Source organism: Pleurodeles waltl, chromosome 6, assembly GCF_031143425.1.
Source record: "Pleurodeles waltl isolate 20211129_DDA chromosome 6, aPleWal1.hap1.20221129, whole genome shotgun sequence".
NCBI classification, from domain to species: Eukaryota; Metazoa; Chordata; class Amphibia; order Caudata; family Salamandridae; genus Pleurodeles; species Pleurodeles waltl.
The window spans coordinates 826880110-826905252 of NC_090445.1; the positions used below are offsets into that span (position 1 = coordinate 826880110).

The window sequence follows — 25143 nt, forward strand, 5'->3', positions numbered from 1 at the left end:
GGACCCGCCCTGGGATTCCCTGCTTGGAGCCAGTGGTGTAGGTGCCTGGGGGCTGCATTCCAAGAGCAGTGAACTTGGCTCCAAGAAGTCTGAGCTCTTTTAAGTGCTATTAGGTTAAAAAAGAAGTGTAATTCACACCGGCGTACCTGTCATCACTCGCCTCAAAACTGCGAGTGAACTTAGACGTTTAAAACTAGCACATCTCCCTCATCAGAGATTCTACTTCTGGGTCAAAAGCATCCTGGAAGACACTGCAGCAACAGTAAACATTCAAAGCTGAGACTGTAAGGTTTGATCAATTGCACAGAAAACAAGTATGGTCTGAGAGGGTGCCGCACAACGTACAGAGGTGCTGACCCTGGAACTGGGGAACCCGGTTCAAGTCTCAGCATCAGCTCTCCCTGTTCCTACATAAAATACTGGGGTGGGAGCAACAAAAATTAAACAATGGCATGTAAACCAAATACTGAAGAGAAGGAAAATTACAAATAAATGCTGATCTGTACTGGCAATGAAAATTACAAATGGGCATCAATCTGTACTGAAGTCCACATAAAAGAAAACAAGCGAGCGTGCTGAGGCGAACAACCATCCTAAAACACGAGCAGAGGCAAAAGAAAAGACGTAGTGTGCTGCAGCTAACATAAATGACCAGAAGGGAACTCATCCATGTAGCAGGGCCAGTACCAAGGTGGAACAAAAGCAGCCTAAAGGCAGGATAAATGTAAGCTATTCACCAAACAATCAACAGAAATTTTGAAAGGCAGACGCTTGAACCAATGATAAGCGATGGGCATGGTAGATAACAGCATGTCTCGAAGAGACAGCGCATATGCTGCCTGGGATCGACCTAAAAATAAGTCTCTAAAGAAGACACAGACAGAAAGATTTATCAACAATTAGTGCCAAGTGCAAAGTCACCAAAATGACGCAAAACAGCATAAACTGTCAATTTGTTAGTTACTTCCCTGTGCAAAACATTTTCTGCACTGGAAATTTACCCAAAAGTACATTTCTCTATTCTGCGTTACTTTGATGTAAGGGTGTGTCCGATGGGTGGTGCATAGGCTTTCCCAAGCTAGCACTAATGTTTTTTGACTCACAGCCTTATTTACTAATATATGTATAGAGGGTTTTGCACCAAAAAACGGATGCCTCCTTGAGGCAGGAGTTAATTTGGAGAAATGATTTTAGTCCTCCAAACTTTTCAAAATATTCATGTGTTCTGCGCACATACAATTTTTGAAGTTTTAAAGTATGTCTTAGCATAAATGTTTTGTATTAGAAGGATATCCTGCCAGAACAAAACCAATGCAAGATATCACATACATATCTTTATTTTTTGTTGCCAAGGTGTGTGCATGGTACTTGGCAGCCAAAAAGAGCACCGCTGTTGTGTAAGAGTGTAACAGTGCCATATCTTAATACATAAATAATGCTGTCCTCCTAGCGTAACACGGTGCAGAAACTTCAGTTGTTGCACTTTGATGTGCTAGATTTTTGTAATTCTTCTCTTTAGTCATTCCACAACTAATCTACTTCTTCTGAGCAGTACACTTTCACCCTACGCTGCTATACAATGCATATATGTGCTCAAAGTAAATAACCAACAACCTCAAGTTGCTACATATAAACAAAACATGATTGTTTTTTTAATTACTTTGTCAGACCCATTGTGGCAAATAATTCACAAACAATGCAGATGTGTAAAATCGAGCAAAATCCGACAATCCGTGCAGAAACAGCTATTTAAAGGGGATCATTCAGTGAACAACTAATTGCAACACAAATATCGACTTTACATACATCGCATGTAAAGTAAAGAATATTGACAAAAAAATACAGGAGGACCACAGCATCGTCAGCAAAAAGCTAAGTTTTAAAACTGAAATGTTATTACTATAGACTTTATTCACTATAAAACATCTATTAACGTTAAAAAGAATATTACAATTTGATAAATATATTTGTAATATAAATATAGTCAAAAATGCATAACATAAAAACAAAATAAAAATATATACCTTAAATTAATCATAAAAATAATTAATATAACATTTAATCAATAAAAGCGTTACTGAAACATTAATAAAAATAGTAATCAATTATAATTACAAGCACTAGATATTAAAAATTTAGAAATTAAAATACATAAAAGACCAAACTTTTAAAATTAAAACAAAAACAAAAATATATATTAAAACATTTTTTTTTATTCAGATAACAAAATACACTTGAGGGGTTCAAATTCACTACTCCCAATTCAACCTGATCAACAGTAGAGTAAATTTTGACTTTGGAGGGGTCAGTTTTACTATTCCCACTCCAACCTAAGCAAAGGTAAAGAACGTGTTGACTTTGGGGAGGTCAGGTAAACTATTCTTACTCCAATTTTAGCAACAGTATGAAACATGTTAGACTTTGACAGGTTTGGATTTACTATTCTCACTTCAATTGTAGCAACAGTAGGGAAATTGATGGACTTGAGAGGGATCAGATTTACTATTCCCACAACAACCTGATCACCAGTAGGGAACGTGCTGGACTTCAAAGGGGTCACATTTACTATTCTTACTCCAACCTAAGCAAAAGTAGGGAAAGTGTTTGACTTTGGAGTGGTAATAACAAATCTAACACGTCCAATGTAAGCAAAAGTAGGGAAAGTGTTTGACTTTAAAGAGGTCTGATTTACTATTCCCACTCAAACATAAGTAAAGTTGGGGAAGTTCTCGACTTTATAGGGGTCAAATGTATTATTCCCACACCAATCCTAGCATAATTCCAATATATGCAACAGTAGGGAAAGTGTTAGACTTTGAATGGTATAAATGTACTATTCCCACTCCAACCCAAGCACATGCAGTAAGTGCAAACACTGGAGGGGTCAGATTTACTATGCCCATTCCATGTTTTAAATAAAAGACTGAAATACGGACAAAAATTATATTATGCTTTAGAGTGGGTTGTAATGCAACCTACCTCCTTAATTGTGACTTACTTCAATTGGTGGATATCACTGGGATAATGGCTTGCCAGGGCCTGCAGGGCTTCAGGTATTAATAAAGTGAGGAGGAGGAGGGGTGCGGTCAGCCTTTTAATTCACAAGCTGTGTCTGAGAGAGCATGTAGGAAGAATGAAAATGAAGGAGAGAGGAGAAAAACCTCAATCTTGCTGCAGAAGAGTTTGGCTGAGGGTGACTGGAATTGCACAAAGATGACAAACTTCCATAATGACACAATGAACACAACCACAATTACCAAAAGAATTGCAACTATATAGTTCTTTTTTTTTTTTGTATATGTTTATTGAGAAGTACATGTCAATATACAGACTGTGTTAAATAGAGAAACAATACATCAAATTATGGCCATATATGAAAAATATTATGAAATATTAACTTCTCAGATTTCTAAACACAAAAAAAACACAAAAACAAACATTAGACATATATCAATAAATGAGATTATTTATAAGGCATCCAACTGTGCATTAACTCTTAGAAGTAGACCTATAACAGAAAATCTGGAAAAAAAGAATTATGCAATATGTGTTAAACCATATATTATAGGTTGTTAGAAGACAGTTGCGATAGTAATATCACGCAAATCCACATATATAACATTTCAAATGAAGATATTCCTGCCAATTCAACAGTGTTGAATTGGTGACCAGTAAGTCCTACTTAAAATAACAGTGTTAATGGGTGAGATGTCAATTGTCTTAATAACACCATGACTCAAAACAATAATAAAAATGTCTTAATAAAGATAGGAGACAAAGAATGAGAAAACGTTTACGTGTGAATATTAATAGAATATGTATTAGCTAGAAAGGGTTTCCAAATTTGGATGAAAATCCCAACATTATCTTGCAATCTGTAAATCAGCTTTTCATATGATGCCATGTTATACATTTCAATAAGCCATTCATCATGTGTAGGACGTTGTGGTGTTCTCCAATGTCGTAATATACAAATTTTTGCTACAGTGAGTGCAATAGCAATCAATCGTCTTGTATGGTTTGTTAGATTTGGGAGATCAGTAACATCATGTAATATAACTAATTTTTCTGTTAAAGGAATGGGCACATGTATAGCTCTGTGTATAGAGGAAGTTATAGAAGACCAGTATTCCGTCAAAACTGGACATCGAAATAAAATGTGTAGGATATCACAGTCCTCATGAGGACACCTCCAACAAGTAGAATGGTGGAGTAAACCTGCTGCCTTGAGTTTTTGTGGTGACCAGTACCAATTATGAAGAATTTTGAAAAGAGTACATTTCATTCTTGCCTCTCTGATTCCTTTATCCATGTTCAAAACAACACCCATCCAGTCCTCATTGTAATACGCTACATTAAGTAATCCTTGCCATTTGACGTGGAGTTGTGCTAGTAATGGTGATGAATGTAGTTTATGCACAATGAGATTATAAAATCCAGAGACCGCCCCTTTCAATTTCCCCCAAGTTTTTAAGTATTGTACGACTGGGGAATCCTCAGGTATCCACGGAAATGGTCGTAGTCTATTAAGTAGAGCTTGTTTCAATTGTAAGTATTTCCCCTTTTGAGAGCTAGGGAGTTGAAATTCTATCTGAAGCATCGTAAAGGTTTTAAGCTCGCCTTCTAAAGTGAATAAATGATCCAGCATTAGAATACCTGCTCTCTCCCATGTATCCCAGGAAATGTCTGTTTCCCTATTCTAATATCAGCGTTATGCCATATGGGAGCCTTATTATGTAGCCTCGGCTTACTCTTAAGGAGTTTGTGGGAGTGTATCCAAATCTTAAGCATAGACTGAATAATAGGGTTAGAACTTTGTAAAGCAGGCGATTTATGAGTATAAAACATTTGCAAACCTGAAGATACCTGTAAAGATTGCTTTTCAATAAGAACCCATAGTGGGGGTCATCCTGTATTGGCCAAAGATAAACCAATTGAGATAAATGGAGGGCTGTATAGTAATGTTCAATGCATGGTAAACTAAGGCCACCAGATCGCCTGTGAGCAATCAGTTTGGAGATTTTGAGTCTAGGTCTCAGAGATCCCCAAATAAAGGTTTTAATACCTTTGTCAATGTCTCGCAGTATTGATATTTTAACTGTCAAAGGTAACATACCTAAAACATATGTGAAACGAGGCACTATAATCATTTTCACTGCCTGGACTCTACCCCAAAAGGACAGGTTAAGATGGGACCATTTTTCATATTCTGACTTCGTTTTAGCAATAAGTGGATCTAAGTTATCTTGAATCATACGTTCTAAACCAGTGTTGATATAAATACCTAGATATTTCAGGCGATTTGCTTTCCATTGAAAATTGTAGCCTAAGATAGCTGCTTTTGTTGTGCCCCGGGTCAATGGGAGAGCTTCACTCTTATTCCAATTGACTTTGTATCCAGAAATGTTTGAGAAGTGAGAAATAGTAGACATGAGTGCCGAGAGTGAAGTAGGTAGATCTGTAAGTGTGAGTAATATGTCATCCGCGTATAGAAGTAGTTTTGAGATGCCTGCTGGTGTAGGAATGCCTGCTATTTGTGAACACTGTCTTATTGCTGCAGCCAGTGGTTCAAGTGCAAGAAGAAATAAGAGGGGCGATAAAGGGCAACCCTGGCGGGTACCTCTTTGCAGTAAAAAGGTTTTTGAAAGGAAACCTCCACAATTCACTTGTGCAGATGGTGTCTTGTATAACCATTTAACCTTAGAGATAAAATCATCACCTAATCCCAACCTATGCAATGTACGGAATATATAGCTCCATTCAATGCTGTCAAAGGCCTTCTCGGCATCTAAGGATAATGCTACTCTGTCTTCTCCAGCATCCTTGGAAAACCAAAGTATGTGAGCCAAAGTGCGGAGATGGCTACGAGAGTTTCTGCCTGGCATGAATCCAACTTGAGAATTATGTATGAGTTTAGAGATAACTTGTTTGAGTCTTTTGGCAAGAATGGTGGCTAATAGCTTTGAATCTGTATTCAGAAGAGATATCGGACGATAGTTACTGCAGTATAATGGATCTTTCTCAGGTTTGGGAAGGACAGTTATGATAGCTTTATTTGAGAGTGAGGAGAGACTACCAGTTTCCTCTGCTTCTTTATAAACCTCATAAAGGGCATCTATTGCTTCTGGCTTTACCCAACGGTAAAATTCCCCAGGAAAACCATCTTCTCCCGGTGCTTTATTGTATGGGAGACTGGAGATTGCTTGTGCAATTTCATCCTTTGTTATTTCGCCAGTCAGTATGAGCCGGTCCTGTTTGTTGAGACAGGGGAGTGTTATTTTATCAAAGAATTCCTGTTCTTTGAGGAGGTCATCATCAACTTCTGAACTATATAACTTGGTATAATAATCTGCAAACGTATTAGCTATTGCTTGAGTCTCAGTTATTAGTTTACCCTCAGGGTTATATATAGCTGGAATAGCTGGAATAGCTTCTCGCTGTTTTAATCGTGCCGCTAGTAAACGGCCTGCTTTTTCTCCTTGTTCATAATTGCGAGCCTTAAGTCTATATAGCATATATTCTGTTTTGGAAGTATATAGTGTATTAAGTTCCATCTTAGCTTTTTCCAATCTGCATCTGCAAGATTCAGTTGGATTACTAAAATGAGTATATGTCAGTGTTTTGATATCATTTTCCAAAATGGCCTGTTGTTCTATTCTGCGTTTATTTGTTATGACAGAATCCCTCATCATTTGCCCCCTAACAGTGGCTTTTGCAGCTGCCCATAAGATTTGTGGAGAAGAAACTGATCCTTTGTTATCTTTCATATAAGTAGTCAAATGTGATTTTGACTTTTCTGCCGGTAGTTTGTAGCGCGATATGTTTAATCGCCATGGTTTCCTACAAGGCCGTTTCAGACCCCAATCAAGCTGGAGACTGATAGGAGCGTGATCTGACAGTGCAATTTCTAAAATATCACAATCTAGTACTTGTGGTGTAATAGAATGTGAAATAAGGAAGTAATCTATTCTAGAATGGGAATCACGTACTGTTGAGTGATATGTAAACCCCTTATCTGATGGATGTAGTAAACGCCAGATTTCGATCAAACCATGATCTTCTCTGATGTCTCCCAGTATGGCTCTATCTCTACCATGAGTTGTGTCCAGAGGACCTGTTCTGTCTAAGATCACATCTGGCGCAAGATTCCAATCGCCTCCCAAAACTATTCTGGAAATTCCCATTTCGGGTAGAATTCTATTTAGATGAAGGAAAAAGGGGGCATTAGTCCCAACAGGGGCATAGATGGAACCCACTCCTAATATATTGTTACCAACTTTAAGCTTCGCTATAACAAATCTACCATCCTCATCTGACCATGACTGAAGTATTTGGCATTGCAGTGTTTTCCGTATTAGAATGGTTACACCACTTTTTCTAGTAGTAGTGTGGGATGTAGCATCTCCTGATATGTGAGAAGGGGATTTGCAGCTGTAAAGAATCTGGCCTACCCAATCTCGTTTTAATTTTTCTGATTCTATATCAGATAGATGAGTCTCCTGGATGAGAGCAATGTCAGTATGTTTGGAGGCTAAATAGGAAATAATTTTCTTCCTTTTAATGTAATTAGTAAAGCCATTGACATTGAGAGAGACAATTTGCATAGGACTTGTTGTCATGATGATGACTAAAATTTTTAGAGTATATGTGTACTGTGTGAAACAGAGCCAAAATGCTAAAAAAGGGAAAAGGAAGTAGATAAATTATATGGTAATGTGACAATGAGAATTTACTGGAGGAGAAGGAAAAAGAAAAAAAAAAAAAAACTATCTGGAGTATAGTAAACCTGAAACCAATATGTGGAACTATAATCATAAAATATTGTTAACACTAAACTCTAAATGGTGTAAGTACACCGTTCTAAATGCTAGAATGTAAAAGAACACTGCAGATCAAATAACATGTATCTTTTGTCGGTGGGTCTAAACCTCAATTCAAACCCAGACTCTGGAGGGGAGGAAAGGAAAACCACTCATGGTAAATAAATTATAAGAAAAAACACTCCATGGAGTTATAAAAGCTATCCAAGAGAAAATCTGCAAATACAAACACAGCAGCAAATGTACATGGTTATTGAACAGCAATATATGAGGATAGGAAATAAATCATATCCATCAGAATTAATAACTGTAGTAAAACACTAATAACATTATATTAATACATAGCATGTATAAATATACTCATCTAGCTGGAAGAAGTGATAGTGGAAGGTTGAGCATCAGTTACTTTATTAAAAGACGTGGGTGACTTTAGAGGTGATCTCGATTTGTCTCTGGGATTTTCCTGTGTGAGTGACTTTACGCAGTGAACTGCTTTATCTCTGTCAAACTGTTTCTTAAAGGTACGGACGTGTAATCTACCGGTGCAATGGCTTTGTGGATCTTTCTGTAATTGAAGCAGACTATTCATAGATGTTTTGTCCAGTGGCGTTGAGTCCATATGTTGGTCATCCAAACGGTCCAGGAAGCGTACCAGATCCTCAGGCTCTGTGTAATACCTTGAGTTCCCATCCATTGTGATCCACATTGTGGCAGGTTCTAAAAGACCATATTTGATATCCCATTTGCGGAGTCTTGGCCTAAGTTGCAGGAACGCTTTTCGTTTGGCATTGGTTTCAGTGGAGAAGTCTGCAGCAATAAATACTTTATGGCCTTCCAAGTCATATGGACCATGTTTACGAGCAGCTGTTAATATTTGGCGGACCTGTTCATGACGTAAGAGGCATGCAATAATCGATCTAGGTCTAGATTCAAGAGTTGAAGTTCTTGGTCGAATTCTGTGAGCTCTCTGCAACTCAAGGGGATGCTCAAAAGATATGTTCAGTAGCCGCGGTATTAACGTTAGTAGCAAGTTCTTCACATCATTATTGACTTCCATTTTTTCTGGAATTCCATAAAAACGAATGTTATTTCTTCGGGCCCTGTCTTCCAATTCTATAACTTTTTGTTTTAGGTGCCAGATATCCAGACCCCAATACTCTGCATTATCTAATTTCTCTTCCAAAAAAGTGGTTCTTTGATCTAAAATGTCCACTTTGGTATGGAAAGAGTTTAGATCCATCCGTATTGTCTTCATTTCTGTTGCGAGATCTGAAATTTTTACATCCATAGATCCCAATCTTTGCCCCACGGCAGAGATCTCTTTTAAAATAAGGTCCATTGAAGCAATGTCTTGTGGGACAATAGTAGACGTGCCTGGAGGTACAGTGTTCCCTACTATTTGTGTAAACAAAGGCTTTCTATTAGATTTGCCACTGGCCATACTGTTATATTTTAATGTTAGAGAAGACAAATAAGTACAGCTTAGTAATCAAATATGATATCTAATTGACTCACAAAGTAGGTAGATATTAACACTGTAAATGGTGACAGACATCTGGGATTTTAAAATTATGGCTATATGTTTTCAAGCAGGTGTTGCTGAGAAACAGTGCATCAGAAATGTACAGTTTTCGCCTGCCTACCCAAATTGACTTTACTCCCTCTGCTGATAGGAATTCCGGCGTTTATGTAATTTCGTAGTAGAGTCTGAATTGTCAAATTTAGAAAAATATCTCAGAAGTGAACGTTTATATGGTTCTCATACAGCTGCCTTTTGACATTCAAGGAAAGGAATTTCACATATCTCTTCAGAAACTGTCTGTGTTTCCTGATAGAATGAGTAATTTTCACAAACTCTCTCAGCTGTAGGAATGGTGTACAACACTCACTTGCCAAACTGTATTTACGCCACACACCTTTAGACAAGAAATTCCTGCGCTTACATAATCACGTAATGGATCCTGAACAGTTAAGTGAAGAGTAATACATCAGAGTTGAGAATTGTCAGAGGCTTCTCTTACAGCAGCCTTTTCACTCATCGCATCAGCAGCTGGCTGTGTTTCCTGACAGAATTAGTCTTTGCCACAGACTTCTATAATTTTAAAAAATAATGACTGAATGCTTTCAGACAGGTGTCCCTGAGAATCAGTGCATCAGAAATAGCTCACGTTTTGCCTGCCTATCCAAATTCGCTTTACACCCTCTGCTGATAGGAATTCCAGCATTTACTTAATTGCGTAGCAGACTCTGAACTGTCACATGAAGAGAAATACCTCAGAAGTGAAAGTCCATAAGTTTACCCTACAGCAGCCTTTCAAGAAAGGGAATTCCACTTATCTGTTAAGGAACTGGCTGTATTTCCTTCCACACACTCGGCTGGCAAGAAAATCCTGTGCTCACACATTCAGGTAATGGAGTCTGAAAAGTTAAGTGAAGAGAAAATACCTCAGAGTTGAGAGTTGTCAGAGGCTTCCCTGTGCTGTGTGGAGAGTTCAACCAAAGGTCAACAGTGATTTAATTCCCCTGGTGCAGCCTCCCAGTTTGAACAGGAAGAAATCCCCTTATCTCTTCAGCAGCTGACTGTGTCCTGACAGAAAGTGTTGTTCTTTGCTCAGCTGAGGGGCCCTGTGCAGGTGATTTCTAGCTGGGCTTCAGGGCTTCAATTAAGAACTCCGTTTTAACTGGCATTTTTTACTTTGAAAATAACTTCTGAGTTATGTCGCTGTTATCACATGTATATTTCCTTTCATTCTGACTCCAAGGAGGCTTTTTGACAGCTGTTTGGGTAATCCTTCTCCCCTCGAGCCGCGGAGCTCTACGTTGAGGCGGCCATTTCAGACGGCAGCCAGACTCCGCCCCTCTCAGATATATAGTTCTAAAAATGAACTTTTAGTATACTATAAGGAGTGCACAGCTATTTAGCTGATAGACACAACTCCAGCAGTCAGCTGGCACCCGTTAGTAGAACAGGCGGGGAGCAGACATAGCGGGGGACAAACAGGTTGTAAAAGGGGAAGCACAGCAGAGAAAGGGAGCAGAGCCAGTAAAAGGAGTATATATTGGGAGTTCTAATGGAGCAATTTGAAATCACACAGGGGAAGACAAGGAACGGATGATAAAGAGAGGAAAACAGAACCCGTAAAGGGGGAAAGCACAGCAGAGAAGGGGAGCAGAGCTAGTAAATGCGGAATATATTGGAGGGCTGGGCGGGGGTGGTTTGTGATCACACAGTAGAAAAGCATATGGTGGTGCTTCATGCTTTTTACCTCAGATGTACTGTCTGCCTTTCGACTCTGGCTGTCTTGAGTCCTGATACCGCTGACCACTTTAAGTGCAGTGTGCACAATACCGGTGAACACCTCGATCTGCTCCATGGCATCGGTGGTCTGCGACATACCACAGTATTTATATAGCTCAGTACTAACTACAGAGCTAGCAGGCACTGTACTTTAAAGAGGGAGATGGAGGAGGTGAATACTGTGCACAGTGGAGAGAGACTCTGAGCATCAATGGCGAATTTAGACATTATAATATTGCATTTGTAATTTTAGGCATATGGAGATGAAATGATTTGACCAAAATCACAGGATTTTAAGTGTAGCCCTGTAACTTGGATTCAAACCCAGTTTCCAAAGTCAGAAACTTAACAGCTAGACCTCATCTCTTCTCTAAAGGTCTTTCTTTAGGACCTCAAAATCCAGTCATTGGTTCAGGTAAATAACTCGAACGCTACCTCAGCTTAATTAGAAATCTGGCACAGTGAGCAAATTTTACTGAAGACATTGGTAACAGACGGAGGCATAACTCTCACTGGTATTTTTTTATTGTGATGAAAAGTGTTCAAGATTTGTTGCAGTGGTAATTGCCTCAGCAGGTAATCCTACATTTATTAGTTAAAATTATGTGTTTTGAATGATGTACACTAATGGCGGCATAATATATCTTTTTATTATTTGGTCACTGGCCCTCACCGTTGCTCCATTTAATAATCCATGCGCTTTACAGGGCATCTTCAGTGATCGCACGGTTCTCCTGCACGTGATAAAATGATACTAGTGAACACCGGCTTGTGAATGGCATACACCAAATTAGTGACAGCCGAGATAGATTATTTGTATATCTCAACTAAATCTTTTCTTACACATCCATTTGGCTAAAGTGAGATGACCAACAGCAGATATTAAAATCAGGACTCCTACTGCACATAGAGATGTTCACACTTAGACTGATCAAATATTATTGTTATCCACTGAAGAAAAGTATTAACAAGGCTCGGGCTAAAAGACAGGAATGTCTTACACACAGAGAAATAAGAAAATCCTCAGAGTCTTCGCCTGCAGGGCCATAAATTGCAGCCTGTGGAGCTTTCTATATTAGTTTCTTACTCATCCACTCCTGGATACGGTAAGTTAAACAGTTCAATAAGCCTTGCCTGCATTTCTCAGGAGCGAGACTGGGATGTAGTTGGTTGAGTTACTCCTCCCACATTTCTTGAGTATTCAAAGCTTTATTGCCATTTTTTCCAGGCCTTTTTGATGCTTAATGTTCCCAGTACAACATCAAGTATATCATACTGTGCGGGACCCTACATGGCCGTATTCCACTTAGGTCTAGGAGCCTTGCTTTTTTGCCATCTTTCACTACCCATTGCACCACATTCAGTGTACATGGTATTATGGAAGTCAAATTCACTGAATTACTGGAGGAAGGAGCTTAGATAACATGAGCAACTCACCCCCCTCCACCATCACCTCCAAGACATCCACCCAGCGTGTCTGATAGTTAATGCAAAAGATCCATGAATGAACGAACGGACTCTAGAACCTTGAATAGGCCACTTTTTTGTTATCTAATCCTATAGCGCCAACCAACAAGAGCTGGGCACCCAAGCTGCCCTTCCTGAACCCTGAAAGCGGGGAACAAGTCCTGAAAAAATAGATAAGCAAATAATTACCATACACAACGTGCAACGATGTAACTTCCTCTTAGGGAGGGCTGTCGCAACTTCATTGTACCTCCTTTGAAGTCATAGCTCAGGTGTACTTTACAACTGCATGTAACATATGATTTACAATATCTATTTTTATATAACAACAACATGCAAACATCGCAGAGGTTTGTATTAAAAGACTAGATATGAGCACAATTGAAAACGTGAAAATACAATTTTTAAGGTTATTTTACTAAATGTAACTCACATGCATGTTTTCCAAATAGATGTAGAAGGCTTAATAAATAACAACTATTTTTTTAATAAAAGGGAAGGTTTGCTATGTGCCTATAAAATGGTGCTTTTTTCAATAAATAAAACAAGCGTTCTGTGTTTTAATGCTTGAATGATAAGGGTCCTACTAGTGAGAGACAGTTTCCGATTACAGACCTTGACATACTCTCAGCTCTATTTCATACCTTTTCTTTCTAGTAAGCAATGAAACCTTAACTTAAATTACTGATGGGGTCTAAGCCCCACAAGCCCTTATAACCTGGCCCACATGCACGGTACAGTTTAACAACGCCTGTGTTGATGTTGTTTATCTTGCAATTATTTACTCCATCTTTATCTATTCTAATGTGTATGAAACTGGTTCAGTTGAATGGTAATTAGTACTTAATAAAAAGGTAGTTTATTGTGTCCTGAATAACTTGTCATTAGAACAATAACATACAGAGTCAAATCAGTTGTCATGAGGCTGCTTGGATTAAATTATGCTTCCTGCATGAATAGGTTTACAGTATGTGACCCAGAAAATAAGCTCTATTCTGTGCTTGTTGTGTTTTCAGGGACGTTGAACCAAGAAGCATGAAGTCTCGAGGCTAAGCATTTTTAATCACGCCCATATCACACCTATCACTTTCATTTGTTCCTGGGCATGTCTTTAAAAATGTTGTTGGTCATTGGAAAATATTTTACGTTTGTCACGCCTTGAAGCTGTTTTGAATTACTGCTTCAGCATGGGCTAACTATTTTTTTCTTCTGTGTCTCCCCTTCGTGCTGCATGGCGACCATGGCTCTCACAGCGTGAACAAACACAGCAGCATGGACTTGATCAGCAGGACTGGAGCGCTGGGCACATTGTTCACAGGTACCTAATTAGAGTAATTTCTTGAGGCACTCCCCTTAAAATAATTGAAATTGATAAATGATTTACGTAAAACAGAAATCCTCAAAGAGAAAGCTGCTCTCCTGGGACAGTGGGAAAGGATGCTACAATATTCACTGCACTTGGGAAACTTGCCCCATAATACTTTGCAGGGCATTACTTTTACAAAACATTTTTGCTCATAACTCAGCCTTTGGTGGTACTAGGCTAATGGGACCAGCTACAAAACATTCACCACAACCTGCTCTTTCTGTCTAGCTCATCTCTGGGCCCCCTCACTAGGTTAGTGGGGACCCCAAAATAATAACTCCTCCCACTACTCAGTCTTTTTTAGTGTTCTCATTGCTGGAACTTTTGTTTTACAGCTGGGAACAGCTTGTGTTTTGAGGGCCTTGTTTGTAATATTGTTATAAGCCTGCTACACCTGAGAATGTGTAATACACTATATTCTCTAGGGGCTAAACATATGGTTATACTGGATTGGTTATTGCTATTTTTTTGTGTGGTTACGCACTTAAGGGGCTAACTATATAGTTACATGACCATGTTTATTACAAAAACTATTCTTGTTGTGGTGTCCTCTAGTGGCTGTTTAAGCATTACAGTCATATCACCATACTAAAATATCTGTGACACAGAAATGTGCTCCATAATGCTTTGAAGGGCAATGCGTTTACAAAACATTTTTGCATAACTCAGCCTGTGGTGATCCTAGGGCAATGGGACCACCTTCAAAATATTGACCACAATGTGCTCTGTCTACATTACATCTGGGTCCTCACACTATGTTAGTGGGGATTCCAAAATAATAACCCCTACCGCCATCCGTTATCTTTTAACCTCTCTCATGGCTGGAACTATTGTTTTACAGCTGGGAGAAGTTACGTCTTATGGCCTTGTTTGTAATATCATTATAATAAGCGTGCTAACCTTGAAAATGTGTAGTACACTATGCTCTCTCTGGGCTAAATATAGTTACAATGCATTACTTTCTCCCATTCTATTTTTTTCATGTGGTTATGCTCTAGAAGGGTTGTCTGTATGGTTACGTGACAATGTTTCTTTTAAAATGCCATTTTTATTGTGGTGTCCTTTACGGGGTGTTCTGAGCTTTGCAGTCAACATACTATAATATTCAATGCACAAAAACTCACCCTATAATGCTTTACAGGGCATTACTTTAACAAAACATTTGTGCTCATACCTTAGCCTGTGGTGGTCTTAGGACTATGGGACCACCTTCAAAACAATGACCACAATGTGCTCTTTCTGTCTACATCATCTCTGGGTCCCTACACTAGGTTAGTAGGGACCCCAAAATAATAACCCCTCCTGTCTTTTAAGCTTTCTAATGGCTAGAACTTTTGTTTTACAGCTCGGAGGAGTTTGGTTTTTAAAGGCCTTGTTTGTAATATCATTAAAGAAGGCAAGTAAGCCCTAAAACACCCTTTATGGGCCAAGTATGAGGTTACCCTGCATTACTTTCTCATGTTTTTTTAATAGAGTTATGCGCTCTACGGGCTAATAACATGGTTACATGACCATGTTTCTTACAAATTATATTTTTATTATGGTGCCCTCTGGAGGCTGTTTTAAGCATTATAGTCTAATGCCAAAAGTTTATTTCTGATAATGGTTTACATGATAACTGTACATGTTTTAATAATCTCTCCTTATTATAATTATGACCATAATTCAGGCCAATTAAACATCCTTATTACACTATGACTGTTTGAACACTCTTTATATGCTTGGGTGACCCTTCTAGTTTATTTCTCCTCTGTGGTTGTCTTGTGTCTTTTTTTGGAGACTTGTGTTAGCCATCCAGCAACTCTGATGGTGGGTGGTGAAAGTGGTATTCTATCGGAACTAGCATGACAGATTTAAATTAGGATGCTAAATGGCAGCATTTTAATTTTTTGCTGCAGATAGAGGAAGAATTAAATGGAAGTGCTTTCGTTATATGTAGGGCCACTGGAATTATATAGCCGGAAATGGCAAAATTATGAGGTAAGGTTGACCAATTTATGTGGCAAGAAAAGTCCAGTTATGAACTTACAATGCCAATAGTTCTAATTCATGCAAATGCAAGACTTATTGTATTGCAAATGATTGTTTGGTTTGCAATGTTATGGCAGTGACAGGCATGATTTCTCAACACTGGGGTTCTCATTCTGGCTCCCTTGAAAGAATCAAATGCCAAACTGGTTCTGCCACTATCTAAATCAGTGACCAGCAGGATACACAAGGGCAAATCAGCACTTCATGGACATGGCTGACGCACAGCAGTGGAATAACACTTAAAGAGGCTCTGCAGCTTCAGCTACTGAAGGGGCAACAAAGCTGAAATCCAAGGTTGCATCTACTTAAGAGCTGTTCTAAAGAACTGCAAAGCATGAGAATTGGTGGGAGAGGTCAGATTGCAACAACAATTATGTGACACGGTGAAAAAACAAAAGGAAGGCAGAATTCTTGAGGTGGAGTGGCTAGTGCCTTGAGCGCTAGTTCAATATGTGGTGTGGTATGCCAGGACTTTGCCCTTTCACTAAACTGGACCTTAGAAATACTGTAACATTTAATGGTTGGCCTTTTTCAGAGCCCCCTATTAAAAGCCAAATAGCTTTTAGCAACGTTCTGTGAAAACTGTGCTGTAAAAATGAAAGAGTGTTTGTGCATGGCCCAAGAGGGTGCGCAAATGACCTTCTCTGTTCTATGGGACATTAGTCCATGGAGCAGGACGTCCCATGGGCGACAAAGTACTTAGGCTCAATGGACCTGATCATACTGTTAGTGACTTCCCAACATATAATCTGGTAAAACATATTTTCATGAGCTTTGCTTTTTCACAGGTGGTGCCCCCTATGACTTGTCTATTCTGTCTCTGTCATAGAACATAGCACCATTGCTACTGTTGCTGTCTGTGGCGGAAGCATGCGTTTCATTACTTTTCATGTGTTAAAGTAAACATGGCAGGCATATTTGTAGAGTGCCCATTCACCTCAAGCAACTCTCTTGGTGCTACAGACAGATAATGGATGTCAATAATAATATGAATTATCACACCTTTTAAATTTGATTTTACAGAGATAAGAATTGAAAAGGTGTGTCCATTATCGCCCATTTCAAGATGTGGCTGTCACGATGGGGAATAACATGCAGATATTGCTGTTTTGCATACCAAAATCTACTTTTAGTGGTATTTATGAGGCATTTTCTTCTGGTAACTTTTGTCAGGTTTGACCTGCTGAAACGTACCTTTTGAAAATCGCAGGTGAGCTGTAATTAATGCACAATGTGCAAGTCCGTCCCTGTGTGAAGAACTAGTCACTTACCTTTGGTAACGCTCTTTCTAGTAGAGACTCTATCTAGCCACAGATTCCTCATCTTTTGAATATTCCCAGGAGGACAGACTGGATTGAAAAATTTCCATAGTACCTCTGCATGCCGGAAGGTGGCACCTTGCAGCTCTGCACAGACACCATTCTGCTCCAGATAGGATGAGCATAACTAACTAGGCACCACTCCTGCTTGTTAATGTCAGTTGCTTTCAAGAACATCCACAAACTCAGAAACTGAGCCCCAAAACCAAACTGGTATAGTGTGAAGATTTCTAGATGTGGGATCTTATTAAGGCAGAGTCCAAACACAGAACAAGAAGGATGTGAGGGCCACTCAAGAATCTACTGCTAGAAAGAGTCTCTACCAGAAAGAGTTACTGAAGGTAAGTAACTTGTCCTTCTGATACAGACTTCTAGCCACAGATTCCTCACTATTTAAATAGATACCACTACAGTACCACACAGGAGGAGGGCTATGGATGGACAGAAAGTCCTACAAGACTGAGAAGCCCGAGAGAGACGAAAGATAACCTTTAACCGTGCCCAGAGCAAGGCCTTGCTGGTTGAGCAACAGAACAAGTAATAAGACATCGGACATCTTGGCCTATAGAGGATTAATCTGCTGAGTGTTGCATCAAACCACAAATTTATCCTAACAACAGGCGTATACAGTTTTCGTCAAGGGATGCCTGGCAACTAAGATTATATCAACAAAGCCAGAAAAAGTTCAAAGGTGTTCAGCCACTGCTACTCAATCTCCACGCATGAAGTTAGAGGTTGAGAAGGCCAAGATGGAGAGCCTGACTGTTCTGCTGCAACAGCAGATCCTACCAGAGAGGACAGATGCTCAAGCCCAAGAACGCTGGACATCATACCATAGGTGACCATTCCAGAGCCAGGAGGATGACATGGGCCCAGTTTGTCCTGATCTTCAAGAGAACTAGGGGCAACAATGGTATTGGTGGAAAGCCATGCAGGAGTCCCGAATTCCACTGGATGTGGAACGTGACTCTGAGCAAGATGCACCTTGGAAACTAGCAGATAGATTAAGCCAAGGTTCTCCCTATTTGTGAAAGAGACATTGAGTCACTTCTGGATGTAGCTGCCATTGTGATCCACTAGGCGCAGACAGCTGAGCTCATCCACCCTAGCATTCAACTATCCCGCCAGGTGGTTCACCACCAGGACAATTCCTTGGCAATCCAACCATGTCCAGAGGTGCTAGACCTTCTGACAAAGGGTCCGATGCCCCACCCTGCCCTGCCGCATTATCCCATGGCTATGCTGTTTTCTGTGAGTACCAGTACCAGCATCCCTTTGATGGTTGGTAGGAAGGCTTTCAGCTCAAGAAGGTGATATGGAGCCGGGACTCCGCCAGAGACCAGAGGCCTCTTATCACAAGCTATGCATCAACTGGGTGGGGAAGGGTCTGCCACTGACATAACCACATAAGTCACTACTGCAGATCTTTTGCAGTCTCCTCTGAAAAATGGATATGGTTGGATGTCCCCTTGATGTTGGTCCCACTGGGACTTCAGATCCCACTGCAAAGCCTGAATATGCCACCTGGCATGCTCGACCAGCAGGATGCACAAGACTATCAGTCCCAGCAGCCTCAGAGTACACTCCACTGAAATCCAGGACCAAAGGATGGGATCATAGCCTGAATATCCTAGACTGTCTTTTCCAGGGGAAAGTCACGAGACCGATCCTTGTCCAGAATGGCTCCAATGAAGGGGAGTGTCGGAGAAGGGGTCAAGTGATTAGCACATTTATAGTGAACCCCAAAGATGACAGGAGGTTTGCCAAAGTCTGGAGGTGAGTGACGACTGCCGGGGTCCTGCCCACCTTCAACAGTCAGTTGTCAAGGCTGGGAAAGAATAGCACCCGAGGGGGCACTGGTGAGTTCAAAGGGGAGGATAGTAATCTGGAAATACTTCTCTCCCACTGTGATCCATGGGTAGTGCCAATAGGATGGCAGGACAGGAAAAATGAAATAGGTGACCTGCAGGTCCAACTCCACCATCCAGTCACCAGGGTTGAGGGCAGAAAAGACTTGGGCTAGGGTGACCATACTGAATTTCTCCTTTCAGAGGAAGTGATTGAGAAAGAGTAGATCTAAAATAGGTTGAAGACCACCATCTTTCTTGGACACCAGAAAGCAATGGAAATAGCAACCATGTCCTATGTCTGGCACAATCTCTATAGCCCCTCTGGCCAAAAGAGCTAGCACTTCCTGCCGCATTATGGAGGGATAGCCCTTCGTCGGTCGCTGGGTAGATAGTGGGATGTGAGCCATGGATAAAAGAAAGGACACAACATAACCATTATGGACAATTTGTAGCATCCATCTGCCCGATGTGATCATTTGCCTTCCCAGGTAAAATAAGTGGATTCTTCCTCCCATCGGAGGTTAGGAGGAAAAAAATATTTTTCACAACTTGACACCTACCTCAAGGTGTACATTCTTTGTGCAAAGCTCTTTCTTCAAATGTTGGTAGATGGAGTTTTGTGTCAAAATTCATAGGTGGTTACTCGGGACTACCTATATGCCCCCTATGGCTTGTCGCTTTAAAGCAAAGTCACGTAAAGAAACTCTTAGCACTGTTTTACGTTAATTTTTGGCCACATTCCAGAGCAAAAATTTTGTACTGGAAAGCAATTCGCAAATTAACATTTTGCGCCAGTTTGCGTCGCTATTATTTATACCCCACCTGCAAGTATTGATCAATCTGGTCCCAAGTGTGCCCCCAATCACCCCTCAGATCACTTGAGACCGCCCCTAAAGTTTGAAGTCCTCTGCCTTAATATGACAATTAAACAATGCACCACATCTTCTCCAGCAGGTGAACGTTTTCTGAGCCGTACGCAAGAGATAGCCTTCCGATATCCCCCACTGAAATGTTCCTGCAAACAATACAGTTCATATGACATGAAAAACCTCATTTGCAAGTCTTGGTTTGGCCCCCTTTATTATGCAAACTAAAGTAATTATGCCCTGGCAACACAGTGTCTGGCGGAGGCTCGGGTTAACTTGTTCACGCTACACTAGCAAAGCAGGGGGTGCTTTGGTCTGGCACCAGCAAAGGTACCAGAGCCTGGGGCGACGTCTGAGGCTGCGTATTAGTTACCTGGAGGGGTGACAGCACTGCGACATGGTGTCTGCTTGCAGAGGGCTGTTCTTCTGTGATTCTGCTTTTTTTTTCTTTAAAAACATGGCGCCGCGCCCGCCCTTGCTGACTCATCGCGAGGGTGCTTACACTCGCGACTTTGTGTAGCAGCCTGTATGGCTAAAGGCTGTTGGACTTTGAGAAGGGTTTATTATGCTGATTCGAGAGAACGCTGCCTTCTTTTATTTCAGGAATATTCTTCTTCGCGAGTTAAACTGTGACTTTCTTTCAATTACGTGTCTATGCATGTCGACATGTTAAAAGAGTAAAGTGGAATAATCGGGAGAATGTATTTCTCCCATAGACTTCTTGGACTATCTCAAAAAAATAATCGGGAGAATGTATTTCTCCCATATAATTCTGTTTATGCAGAGGTAACTTCAGACGGGAGACAGCGTAAATAAAGTCGTTTTCGGTTTAAAAAAATCATCGTGACTCTCCCGTTTGAACCAGGTTTATTTGCCAGTTGTCAGTGTTATTCATGCCTTCGGACCCGATTTTTTTTAAGCAAAAAAAATGCTTTATTTTAGTTGTCCACGGCCTTATATTTCAGTCTGTTTCAACGTTAGACAATTGGAAAAGTTCATTTCTCCGTTTTTCCACTAGCCTTCTGTCTCTCCTTTCGAAATATTGGCATGTATGCAGAGTAAGAAACAGGCAGTCTCCCCTCTGATGAATGCAGAGGTATTTTTTAAAGACTATTGGTTTGTGAGGGAAGCAGTAAGGGGCCGTAGTACACACCTGATATCACTGATACACTAATTTCTGCTTCGAAACGTTCTAGTTGTATTTTATGTCCATGCTATGCTTGCTTCAGGTGTAATCCTGTTGGATCGCAATTGTTTTGATTGGGATTTAATGCAGGTTTCCATCAACAATGTTAATTTTCACCCTGTTTCCACCAAACTGCTCACAAGATAATCTCAAATGTTAACCTTGCACTGATTGGTCTTCGTTGGTTTGCTTTTCTAATAAGGCTGCCTTCGAAAAAAAAGCCTTCCATGTGGTCTTCCAATAATTGGTTATCGTCTTCCACTTCAACAGACTAGGCTCCATATGATCATTAATTTTATGTCAAGCACGGAGGCTCCTATTATGCTTCTCTAAGTTGCTTTAATTTGAATAGCAGCAGTCAAGAACTACAACTCCCAGCAGGCTTGAAACACAAGAAGCCAATGGGAGAAAAGAACGTAATCAATAAAACACCAATCAGAATAGCAGGAGGTATGTAATCACTAAGCTTGACTGCGACCAGTCCTCTTTCTTGCTGCTTGCAGTCAAGATAAGTGACGTCTTTATTTCATTCCTCTTTAATACGTTGTTGAATTGTGTATTTGCTTTGTTGTGCGATACTAGTGTGGCGCTTGTTTATTCAACCTTTGTTTGTCATTCCTACTTGTTTTTTTCTACACACCCAGCGTTTCCGTGCCTTGCCCATCTGTGCGCCACGCTTGCGCGCGTCTGAGGCAGCTTTTGCTGCCTCAGAGAGATTCTAACGGTCGCGCTCGGCTCGAGCTGCTTCAGTTTTTTCTGCCCTGTCATTCGGAGTTGATCTACGCTTTTGATTAGCGTTTCTTACCTTAGTGCGCTCCTCTGTCATCGCGCTTCAAGTTAAACCGCTTCAGGTTACGGGCATTTCTTTCCCTTAGTGCCTAAGGCTGCTCAGACACTCGGCCACACCTCTGGGGGCGTGTTTATAGGTCGGGCAGTCCCTGCCTTTGGAATTAACCCTTTCAGCTGGGGTTTGGCTCTCTATATTTTTTCAGACTTGTTTCTATTGGACTCATGCAGGTTATTAACATGGAGAGGCAAGATTCTTTTGCTAATTTCTCAGAAAATAAAGAAATTGGAGCCTTTATTAATGAGGCTGTGACCAAGGCTGTTTCAGCCACAATGAATAAGATGTCTAAAAACATTGAGAATTCTGTGCAAAATATGGTTTACAAATTTTTATGGCCCAATCTGCAGGGGATAGCAGAAAAAGAAAACACAAGGATTTGTCTATTCAAAAACCATCAGATGGTGCTTTTCTGGCTAGTGAAGTTTCTTCACCCATGACTGAGGATGAAATTCCTCCCAGGCCTCCTTCCCAGGAGGGGAACTCTAAGAGCATTTATGGGAAACGTAAGTCTAAGGCTAAAAATATTATTTCAGCACCAAAACAGGTTGTGATATCGCACATATCAGATACTGATGATGATGTCGGAGACATAGATGATGATTCTGACTTCTGGGGTTCGCTGTCTCAAGCCCCCCCCCCGAAAAAGACTAAGTTGGAGGTTACTGATCCTTTTTCAGCAAAGGTGGTTTTGGACTCAGAGGGTAACCCCATGTTTGATCCTTCGTTCCTCCACCACCCTAATTCCACGATTGGACCCCTGCGGCGCATGTGGGTCAGTATATTGCTTCCAGGTTGAGGCTTCCCCTGGACAAACAAACGAGAGCCAAACTGAAATCCGTGTCCCAGACCTTCCCTTTTCTCCAGCATTACTACAACCCCAGTGATTTCCCAACCCTTATTAACCTTTTTTCGAAATTTGGCAAGGATCGCCGTAAAGGGGTGGACAAAGCCTGGTCAAATTGCCAGGATAAACTCCTTGATTTAGTGGGACCTCCGGCCCGGATTCTTGACCTGGCGGAGTCAGCAAAAATGGAAAATGCTGATATTGACCCTTCCGAGCTTTCTCTGTGGACTCAAAGGACTTTCTGTCTGTTGGGTAATGCCAACGCTGCCATTACCCATGAGAGGAGGAAAGGGTTACTACTTAAACTGGATCCAAAATTATCCAATCTGGCCTCCATGGATCCGGGGGTAAAAGCTGAAGGCCATCTCTTCGGAGACTCTTTCATTAAGGATTTGGGAAAGTTCGTTTCAACCTTTTCATCCATTGATAAGGCGCAACAGAACATTAAGAAAGTGTTCAACCAGCGGGTTTTCGCCAGGGCCGGTACAGGCAGGGGCCACTTTAATGGCCGGTCCGTGCATCCCCAGGGATCCAGAGGCTCTGCTTATTCAAACTATGGATACCAACCCTACAAACCCCAGTTTTACCCCCAAAGAGGCAGGGGGTACAGGGGTCGTGGACAACATGGTTTCAGATCCCGCAACAACACCCAAGGTAATCCCTACCTCTGGCCCTCCTCCAGTAGGGGGTCGGCTCAATTTTTTCATTCAAAAATGGCAATCATTGATTACTGGTCCTTGGGTTCTAAATACTGTCCAAGGCTACCGAACAGAGTTTTATTCAGAACCTCACCAGGTTTATCTTCCTCCACCTCTAAAGTTCTCAACAGAGATGTCTCTTTTTGTGTCAGAGGAAGTTCATTCTCTCCTTTCAAAACAGGCCGTTTAACTGTCGTCTCCGGATCCTTCCGGGTTTCTCAGTTTGCTCTACCTGGTGCAAAAGAAGAACAAAAAGTTCAGACCAGCCATAAATCTGAAAAACTTCAATCAATTTGTTGTGTATCGGCATTTCAAAATGGAGACAATTCTTCATTTGAGGGATATTCTTCTCCCCTTAGATTTTATGGTACGTTTAGATCTTCAGGATGCGTACCTTTCAGTTCCTATTCATTCAAGTCATCGCAAATATCTCCAATTTCAATGGCTTGGTCAAACTTACCAGTTTTCTTCCCTTCCATTCGGCCTATCGTCAGCACCTTGGTGCTTCACGAAGCTGTTGAAATGGGTGACAGCGTATTTCAGGTCTTTAGGCATCAGACTTCTGATTTATCTGGACGATATCCTTATCTTACATCAGAACCGCAACACTTTTCAGTCCCACTTACAAGTAACTTGTAACCTTCTTTCCCAGTTGGGAAAGGATTGTGTGAGCCACCAATTTGGTCGAGCACTATTCCTTCTCAAAGGATAGAATTCCTAGGATTCTAAATAGATTCTTCTTCTTCCACTCTCCATCTTCCTCAAAAGAAAGTACATTCCATCAAATCGGAGATCTTGCGGACTCTTTGCAAATCCCAAATTTCGCTGAGATCTCTGGCCAGGATTGTGGGCCTCTTGGCCTCTTCAATTCAGGCAATTATTCCCAGTGCATTGCATTATCGTGCACTCCAAAGACTAAAGATTCGTCATCTCAGGAAAGGGCTTCCCTATTCGGAACTGATCCCTCTAGATCAAGAATCCCGCCTAGAACTCCAATGGTGGATAGACCATTTAGATGCCTGGAACGGCAGAGCTATCTTTCCATCAGCCCCAGATCTTGTGTTAGAGTCTGATGCAAGTCTGACGGGTTGAAGCGCCCGTTGTGGTCTAGTCTTGACTGGCGGTACATGGTTGTTAAGGGAGTCCAAATTGCACATCAATTATTTAGAGATGCTTGCGGGCTCCTTTGCAATGAAGAGCCTGGCAAAAGGCAGGGTGCAGTGTATCATCCTCCTCCGGATGGACAATGTTTCGGCTGTCCATTACATAAACCATCTGGGAGGAACCAGATCAAAACCATTAGCCGACCTAGCAAAAAGTCTTTGGGAATATTTTCTGCGCAACGAGATATCTCTCTCAGCGGAATATCTCCCGGGATTCCTCAGTCAAACGGCAGATTGGCACTCTCGTTTCCTCAGGGATTACATCGATTGGAAACTTCATCCCTCGGTTTTCCAGTCCATCCTCCACAAGTGGGGCCCCTTCGGTATAGACCTCTTTGCCTCTCTCCTCAACACCTCTCTTTTTCAGTTGGCGTCCGGATCCTTCGGC

General features: G+C 40.9%; 1 protein-coding gene across 2 annotated transcripts in view; it reads right to left on the reverse strand.

The window, feature by feature from the left end:
* The window catches only part of AS3MT (arsenite methyltransferase), a 383350-nt gene extending 362810 nt beyond the window's left edge, over positions 1-20540 (reverse strand). For both annotated transcript variants that reach the window (XM_069239493.1, XM_069239492.1), the window contains exon 1: positions 20391-20540. In XM_069239493.1, the coding sequence (XP_069095594.1) occupies positions 20391-20476 (86 nt within the window). In that variant the 5' untranslated portion in view covers positions 20477-20540. The remainder of the gene's footprint in view (positions 1-20390) is intronic.
* Positions 20541-25143: the final 4603 nt, after the last annotated feature.